The sequence below is a fragment of the Lipotes vexillifer genome, unplaced genomic scaffold (genome assembly GCF_000442215.2).
Source record: "Lipotes vexillifer unplaced genomic scaffold, Lipotes_vexillifer_v1.1 scaffold214, whole genome shotgun sequence".
In the NCBI taxonomy this organism is placed as follows: domain Eukaryota; kingdom Metazoa; phylum Chordata; class Mammalia; order Artiodactyla; family Lipotidae; genus Lipotes; species Lipotes vexillifer.
Window position 1 is genome coordinate 507,657 of NW_006788863.1, and position 9,542 is coordinate 517,198.

At 40.5% G+C, this 9,542-nt stretch overlaps 1 protein-coding gene across 1 annotated transcript in view; it reads left to right on the forward strand.

Moving 5' to 3' along the window:
• Positions 1 to 7,435, forward strand: part of TDO2 (tryptophan 2,3-dioxygenase) — a 20,709-nt gene extending 13,274 nt beyond the window's left edge. Inside the window, exons 8-12 of the mRNA XM_007461871.1 lie at positions 2,291 to 2,402; positions 3,005 to 3,062; positions 4,451 to 4,530; positions 5,085 to 5,175; positions 6,907 to 7,435. Coding sequence (XP_007461933.1) covers positions 2,291 to 2,402; positions 3,005 to 3,062; positions 4,451 to 4,530; positions 5,085 to 5,175; positions 6,907 to 7,060 — 495 coding nt within the window. The 3' untranslated portion in view covers positions 7,061 to 7,435. The remainder of the gene's footprint in view (positions 1 to 2,290; positions 2,403 to 3,004; positions 3,063 to 4,450; positions 4,531 to 5,084; positions 5,176 to 6,906) is intronic.
• Positions 7,436 to 9,542: the final 2,107 nt, after the last annotated feature.

Here is a 9,542-nt window from a genome sequence, read left to right on the forward strand (position 1 = left end):
CCGGGGCCGGAACCCGTATCCCCTGCATCGGCAGGCGGACTCTCAACCACTGCGCCACCAGGGAGGCCCTTGTTTCTAGGTATTTTTTAATTTCCTCAGTGATCTCTTGGTTATTTAGTAGTGTATTGTTTAGCCTCCATGTGTTTGTATTTTTTTTCCCGTAATTGATATCTAATCTCATAGCGTTGTGGTTGGAAAAGATACTTGATATGATTTCAATTTTCTTAAATTTACCAAGGCTTGATTTGTGACCCAAAATAGGATCTATCCTGGAGAATGTTCCATGAGCACTTGAGAAGAAAGTGTATTCTGTTGTTTTTGGATGGAATGTCCTGTAAATACCAATTAAGTCCAGGTTGTTTAACATGTCATTTAAAGCTTGTGTTTCATTATTTATTTTCATTTTGGATGATCTGTCCATTGGTGAAAGTGGGGTGTTAAAGTCCCCTACTATAATTGTGTTACTGTTGATTTCCTCTTTTATGGCTGTTAGCATTTGCCTTATGTATTGAGGTGCTCCTATGTTGGGTGCATAAATATTTACAATTGTTCTATCTTCTTCTTGGTTTGATCCCTTGATCATTATGTAGTGTCCTTCTTTGTCTCTTGTAATTGTCTTTATTTTAAAGTCCATATTGTCTGATATGAGAATTGCTACTCCAGCTTTCTTTTGATTTCCATTTGCATAGAATATCATTTTCCATCCCCTCACTTTCAGTCTGTATGTGTCCCTATGTCTGAAGTGGGTTTCTTGTAGACAGCATATATATGGGTCTTGTTTTCGTATCCATTCAGCCAGTCTATGTCTTTTGTTTGGAGCATTTAATCCATTTACATTTAAGATAATTATCGATATGTATGTTCCTATTACCATTTTCTTAATTGTTTTGGGTTTGTTTCTGTAGGTCTTTTCCTTCTCTTGTGTTTCCTGCCTAGAGAAATTCCTTTAGCATTTGTTGTAAAGCTGGTTTGGTGGTGCTGAATTCTCTTAGCTTTTGCTTGTCTGTAAAGGTTTTAATTTCTCCGTCAAATCTGAATGAGGGATCCTTGCTGGCTAGAGTAATCTTGGTTGTAGATTTTCCCCTTTCATCACTTTAAAGATGTCCTGCCGCACCCTTCTGGCTTGCAGAGTTTCTGTTGAAAGATCAGCTGTTAACCTAATGGGGATTCCCTTGTATGTTATTCATTGCTTTTCCCTCGCTGCTTTTAATATTTTTTTTTGTATTTAATTTTTGATAGTTTGATTAATATGTGTCTTGGCGTGTTTCTCCTTGGATTTATCCTGTATGGGACTCTCTGTGCTTCCTGGACTTGATTGACTATTTCCTTTCCCATATTAGGGAAGGTTTTAGCTATAATCTCTTCAGATATTTCCTCAGTCCCTTTCTTTTTCTCTTCTTCTTCTGGGACCCCTATAATTTGAATGTCTTGGTTCAAGGACAACTTCTGCGGGATGTTCTTACCCAGCCTCTCTGCTACTATAAGTTATTATGGACAGCACTGTTCCTTTACACCACTGTCTAGGGTTGTAATTTAACTTAAGTTTTCAGTGTTTCAGTCCCACCAGATAGAGATCAAGGGACTCAGTTTTGCTCATGATTTTTATCTCTATCACATTAGCGTTATTTACTGAATAAATCAATAATCAATTGGCTATAGTGTGCACACACATTCTTACCACACAGTGTGGTTGTTCTGATGAATTGAAGACAATTGGGGAAACGGATTTTTGCTCCAGCCCAAGTAATTGAGTTGTAAGTAGCGCATGTGTTGTAAGCAGGAAAATAAGAATTTCCTTAAACAAATCAATAGATATCAAATAAATAAAAATATAACAGTGGAACATATCTAAGGAATTGTATTTCTAGAATACTGCACTGAAGATAGAATTTCAGCAGAATTAGTGGTATCTCTGACTAGGAATTCTTAATTTTTCTTAAGTGGAATTACTTTACTGCCTGTATTAAATAATTGCTGTCTAAAATTAGACCATTATTGACCACTTGTAGTTACCTCCAGCTTTGCCCATCTGAGTCCAGTTTTCTTGATATTTATGAAGAGAGTATTTGGATTTAACAAATCACTTAAACTTAAACAAAAGTATAGAACCAGTGGTATGAGGAAGGTCCTGTCTCGTAAGCCGTAATTTCCAAGCTGCAGTATTAGATGATATAGTACATATCCTAAGTACACCCTTTCTGCACCCAGCTAGTTTTTTCTCACAAGCAATGTTTTCTAAAATAAGGATCTCTTCTCTCTTGGGAATATTAATGCAGTATTTTCCCCAAAGGCCAAGGAAGAGTCAGAGGAAAAGGAGGAACAAAAGGCTGAATTTCAGAAGCAGAAAGAGGTGTTACTATCCTTATTTGATGAGAAACGCCATGAGCATCTCCTTAGTAAAGGTAGGCATTTCTATTCCAAGTATCCTTCCCCTGGAACGTAAGACTGTGAGATCAAAAAGTCAAACCTTACTTGCGGGGGAAGAAATGCACACTGATATTTCCACTCATAGGAACAAGGAAGTTTTCATTTGCTGTGGAAGTTAAATATTTTCTATACCAGGTTTCTCTTTTTTTTTTAAGTGACTTAAAATATATTTCATAAACCTTATTTTATAATTCTGTAATTTATTTGAAGTATTTCCAATAAGGTATTCATAAATGATACAGGAACTGAGTATTTAGGAAAAGAAAAAAGGTCAAGTCCTTTTGTGTGTGGCTGCTTATTGATTGATTTCTAACCCTGCCTATTTAAAGGTTTTGAGAATTTAAAGTATGTGTATATATATACGTATATATATTTAAATTTGTCCTTTAAAATCTAATATTAAAATAATGTTTTAAATGATAGTTTTCCAAATTCAAGCTAAGGGATAAAATATTTAAACGAACATTCACATTCTTTTCTAAAAACATGTGACACAATTATTTAAGGTGATGATTGCCAAATGAACATGAGTGCCTTAAATTGCCTATTAAATTAAAACTTGCTATGTGTCTTGCAGGAGAGAGACGGCTATCATACAAAGCACTTCAGGGGGCCTTGATGATATACTTTTACAGGTAAAAGCAAATCAAAAGAGGAGAATTAAGGCATACAGCATGATTGTTTTAGTTATTTATTTTTGGTTTCCTTTGGCTGTGCCACACGGCTTGTGGGATCTTAGTTCCCCGACCAGGGATGGAACCCGTGCCCCTGGTAGTGAAAGCGCTGAGTCCTAACTGCTGGACCGCCAGGGAATTCTCAAAAGAGGTGAATTAGAAGTAAAAATGGAGGAATAGATACAGATAATAAATCCAGTATAAAGCTTATACATTACAATCATAGTTTTAAAAAATCATTTAGATTTGGCGGGGGCGGGGTGCGGGGAAGCTTAGAAAATAATCATGAAGTTTCATGGGTTTTTCTTTATTTTAAATAGTAAGAGTCCAATTTTATACCTGTGGTGGGTAAAAAAAAAAAAATACACACAAATTAAACAATATCCTTTTCATTAAATTCTGCAGAGTGTTAAGTGACATTAAGTATCCTAACGACCCAAAGTTTAATCTGTCTCAGAAACTCAGCCATGAAATGGGTTCTGTGACTTTATGATGTTGTTATTCCTGTTTTGTAAAATGAAAAAGAATGAAGTGAAAACACCTTATAAACTGTTGTTCTGCTTGTTCAGCAATTTCAAGTCTAACTGTCTTCACCATCCACAGTGTCTGGGGCATCCACGTCCTGTCCTCCTAGCCACGTGGGTGAACGGCCCATCTTTGTGTTTCATAGATCAAATGTGTCAGAGCAATAGATGGCACACTAGTAAAAAGCAAAAAAAAAAAAAAAAAAAAAAAAAAATCTGTGTTTACTGCATGTCTTACTTACTTGGGTTTATTTTTTAATCCTGTCCCATCTATTTTTCAGAATGGCAGCATAAAAAACCCTTCTGTTTCCCTCAAATGTTAGTAAGCATATGCTATTCAGGCTTATGTATCCTCGGCAGAAAATGCACTGAGAGAGCTGGGGGATTAGATGAAAAAGGAAACAAATATATCAGAGGGAGCTCTAACAAGCAGTCTTTGTTTTCACGTTTTAACATCTTTGCCTGGAAGTTTGACTGTTATTGGCTAGAAAATCCGAGATGGTGTCCGTGTCTGCCTTTTATGAGAAGGGGTGTGAGGTGCGACTCTGGCTGGTCACTTCACGTCTATCGAGGAATGTTCTAGACTCTTACACACATGCTGCAACACGAGTGGTGTTAAGCCCTTTTATGAGATGAGGAAACTAAGCCTGGGAGAGAGATCAGAGCTGTCATAGCTCCTAAGAGGCAAAGGGGATGTTTGTTTCAGGCCCAACAGATGGTAGAACGTGTGTTCTTCCTGACACACTGGACTTGCCTGAACGCTTTTTATTATTATTATTACTATTATTATTTACCACTATTATTATTATTCTTTTTCTGCCTCAGGGAAGAGCCCAGGTTCCAGGTCCCTTTCCAGCTGCTGACCTCGCTCATGGACATGGACTCGCTCATGACCAAGTGGAGATGTAAGTCCCCCCGGACCCCCCAGAGCTGCTCCGTCCCTGGCACCCTCCCCTCCCCCATGGCGGTGGGTGGGGGTGGGGCTCCGTCGTACAAGCAACCGAGCCGACACATCCAGGGCGCGGCAGGCGCAGTGCCCAGCGCTCATGGCTCCTCTGTGGGCCCAGGAAGACACTGTGCTTGATAAGCAGAAGAAACAAGCAGGCTTAGGGTCGAAGCAGATTTCGCTTGTAATAGCAATGCACTCCTCTTGGCGTCAGTACAACTTGAAAATAGTTCAGTAGTTCAAGTTCATGGAGGAAGGGCCCCATGGGGACACGAGTAGCGAGGGCTCATGTAAGTCGCAGGGCCTCCGCCCACGGCGTCCGAGGGCTGAGCGTGCGTAAGGATGGACAGACGCCCCGCACAGCCTGGACCAGGTAGGGCGCCGGGCAACCGCCCCGCACCCACATCCGCTCACACCTGAGCCTTCCACACGGCTGAGGGATAAGGGGAGGCGATCATCGTTACCGACCCCTTGCCCTTGGCGCACGTGGAGCTAACGCGTGTGTCTGTCTAGACAACCATGTGTGCGTGGTGCACAGGATGCTGGGCAGCAAGGCGGGCACCGGCGGGTCCTCGGGGTACCAGTACCTGCGCTCCACGGTGAGGTAAGCCGGGCATCCCTCCTTATCTCGGGGACCCACCAGCGCCTTTTTCCCCACGGAGATGCGCCTTATCTAGGAAAAGTCACTTATACTCGCTCCTGTCTGGACTGCCGGCAACCCATGTATCCTTAGATTAAGGGACTCCTGTGGGAGCCTTCGGAGGTCACTGCAAACATCTTTAGTTCTGGAAATTCATCATTGCATCCTGGGATGCGAGGGGGCGGGGTACCGATGTCTGCATGACCTGGGAGGGCAGGAACCAGGTAACCCAAGAAGCGTTTTCAACTTATTCTGGCTCAGGTCTGGGCTAGACTAATATGGGTATCATTGATTCTGCCAAAGTCCTCCTGGCCAGGTGAATGACACAGCTGAAAATAGGTTCTTGTTTGCTGATATGACTCTCTTGTATAGGATAAAAACTACTCCCATGTGCTCCAGAGACTGCCTTTTTCATATTGTTTACAAGGAAAGAAAAGCAACATTTACTGAGCACTTCAAACATGCTAGAGAGATTTCTAGGACATGCATGTTCTTACTTTATTTAGTATTCACAGTATTATAGACAGGTGGATATATAGATAGACAGGCACATCTGAAAACTGGGAAACTTACAGAGCCCCGTGGGAAAGGAGAATCGAGAATAGATTTAGCCTCCAAAATTCTTTTTTTTTAATTTTAGTGAAGTTTAGTTGATTTACAATGTTGTGTTAATTTGTGCTGTACAGCAAAGTGACTCCAAAATTCTTTATAATTCACTATTTTCATCCCTACTCTTATTACCTGATTGACTAAGTTATAAAACACAGTGTTTCTATTTTCATCATTTGTAGAGATTTTCAGTTTCCCCGGGAATAAACGCTAGGCTGAATGATTCACAAAAGTTATTGGTTTGAATTTCACAGTCATTACACATTTTCTCTTTTCCTGGGAATAAATTCTGTAAGCAGCATGAAACTGTAAATGATTGTACAAAATGAGCACAGCCATCGGGGTGGTGGGAACAGTGAACACAAACAGCATTCCTGGTGTGTCATTTTCTCATTAAATCTTCACAAAGGCCTGGTTAGAGGAAGGGATTGTAGTTTTTATCTTACAGAGTTGGAAACCAAAACACTGAGCTTTAGACAACTTGCCCAGGGTCACATGAGTTGCAAATGAAAGTGCAAAATTTGAACCCAAATTTGACTTCAAAGACAAATGTTCTTCTGCTATAAAACTGCAAGTTAAAATAGTTGACTACCAAACACGTGGCAATTTTAAATGTGAAAATCACTCTTATAGACATTTATTATAAATCTAAGATGGCATTTCAATTTATTAATGCACTCATGTCACTTACCTGGCAGCAACTTAATGGGTGGGAAAGATTTTCCGATGAACAGCTAGGAATTCTGTGTGCTTTTTCAATTTATAATTTTGCATCCTGTCCTTTAATAGTCAGAAACTAGAACACACCCTTATCTTTATGAAGGTAGCATGACAATAAAGCTCTAGGTTTTAATCTGGACCTGATCTGGATCACTGAAACACGTAACATGGTTTTATGGGCATGAAGCTTGGATATGGAATAAAAATGAAGCAATCTTAATACTAATACTCTTTGATATACACAACATGGAACATACAATATAATACTGAATACTAATTATTTATGGCAAAATATCATTATTTGAGAAATTAAAAAATCTTTCGTGTCAATAAGTCTAAAACATCTGTATATATGTGCTTCTCCAGTGACAGGTACAAGGTGTTTGTAGATTTATTTAATCTGTCAACATATCTGGTTCCCCGACACTGGATACCGAAGATGAACCCAATTATCCATAAGTTCCTTTACACAGCTGAATATTGTGACAGCTCTTACTTCAGCAGTGATGAATCAGATTAAAATCATCTGCAAAAAATTATGAAGAACATTGATTTCTCAGTCTGTGGTCTTTATTGTCTGTGAATTTTCATGACTATGCAGACTCCTAATGTAATATATGTTTATACATATATATAGCATATATAGCGCTGTAGCACTGATTCAATCCTAAAAATAATTTTATTACCTCATGTTTGTGATGATACCAGACTCAACAGTAAGAAATTCAGTTACATTGTAACATTGTACCTAGTGTTTTCCTATTAGAGACAATGTCCCTGTGTTTACCTTAATGTAACCATTTAATGTGATAATTTTCTGTTTCATACCTTAGAAGCTTGTAAACTTCAGCTATTTCAAATATTTTATGCAGTAAAATGTGTCATTCTGTACAAAGATGTGTTCAATCAAAAAGTTTTGTAAATAGTAAATAAACTTTAGTCTTTTGACATATACTGTTTTGGAGACATTGTTTGTGTTTGTCAGGACTCTTGGTGACCACGGACAGAAATCTATCGGAAACTGACCTGCAGGGGATTTATCGGGCAGTTTCTCCCGTAGCTCCCAGAAGTGAGAGAGGCTTGGGGAGCCTGGAGGCACCGGGATGGATCCAGCTCCTGGAGAACGCCATTCCTTAAACCTTGGAGGACCTGTCTCACCTCTGCTTCTCTGTCGGCGCTGGCCTCGCTCTGACCTGTGGGCACCAGCTCCATCCTCAGGCTGTGTTCCTCTTCCTGCACCTCTGGACTCCCCCCAGCCCCAAGGCACGTGTCTGGCAGCCAGAGCCCACCCTAGCGCACCGCAGAATTGAGGTAGCGGGGAGTGTTCTTTCCAGAGGAAAGGAGAGGTGAACAGAGGAAGCAATGACCCGGTTCATTTGGCATAAAATGGGTTAGATCAAGAGTTTAGATCACACAGGAGTTCCATTCTTCTTTTTCTAGCTCAGTCTGTTAATACCTAGTGAAATTCCTGTTATGAGGGGAGTACAAAATATCATCAAAGAAATCTGGAATGCGCAGCCAACTTGACCTAGGGTGCTTATCTACGGCAAGCAGTAGGTTCTTGATGGAAGTGAACTATTCTTTGGTCTCAATTACAATTTTCTTATAAGGATCGTATTGTCCAGTTTGTCTCTACATTATTTACATATACTTGCTTTTGCCTCCATGGCGTGTGTGTGTGTGTGTGTGTGTGTGTGTGTGTGTGCGCGCGCGCGCGCGCGCGCAGGTACAGGTACATGGTACGAGATGGTGGTTAAGCTGAAAAATCCAGAGACAAGTAACGTGGTCAATGACACTCCCTTTGAAATAAGCGCAGGTACAGTACATGGTACGAGATGGTGGTTAAGCTGAAAAATCCAGAGACAAGTAACGTGGTCAATGACACTCCCTTTGAAATAAGTCAGCAAGTTTGAGATCAAATGCATCTATTAATTATCTGCTTTGGTCCCAACAACCAGTTTAATCCCCAGTTTCCTCTCTATGTATTGGGGATAAAATACTTATAATCTTGGCTTTTTCTCATGAAGTGATGAAGAAATATGTTACTGGATTGTTCCGCCCATCAAGATGCCTTGGAATCCTGGAATAAATGCTATTTGTCAAGGCACATTCTTTTAATAGACTAAATGAATGATCTGATTTAGTTATTTTTATCTCTGTTTCTTGGTGTGACTAGGTTATATAGGTGTAGTTTTTTCAAATAATGTATCACTAATTCTAACGTAAATGTCGAAACCACTCATAATGCCAGTTAGTACTCTTGCCCCATTTAAACTTGCTTCTGGTGCCTACGACCCGCTTTCAATAATTCTTAAATGAATCATGAAATCGCTGTAAGGCTAATTTAGTATTTACTCTGAGATCCCAGTGAAATCACATCCAGGAACATCTTGGTTATTTTCATTACGACTCCTAATTATTAAGTGAAGATTTCATTGCTCTCCTCTTGGCCTCACGGGCGAACGTCCAGCAGCTGGTCAGCGCGGGAGCACAGCACACGCCCACGTGGAACAGCAGATGGTGAGGCTGAGAAGGCAGGAAGGGGCCTCTTTGGGAAAAGCTCATTTAGAAAAGTTGATATGTTATCTTTCAGGCACCGGGAGCCCCTGAATGGGCTAAAACAGAGGGGTAACATGAAAATGGTGTCTTGTAGAAATGTAAACCCTGGGGACACGGAGTAGATGGCTTATCAATCCGTCCATCACAAACACCTGGGGGCTGACGAAACCGTTTCCAAGTCCTCAGGTGGCTCCTGGTCTGGGGGCCGTACTCGAGAAGCCCCAGACTGAGGGACAAGGGGTCTGGTGGGTCGACTCCTGAGCAGTGGGGGTCAGAGATGCTAAAGAACATGCATCGAGTGAAGGATGGAGAAAGGAAATGGAGAGCAGTTGGGTGATCAGGTGATGGGTCCTCAGGTTTGGCTGACCTGATGGAGCATCTAAGATTTCCCTCAATTTTATTGATTGGGTTATTACATGATGCTAATGCTATTACCCAAAATA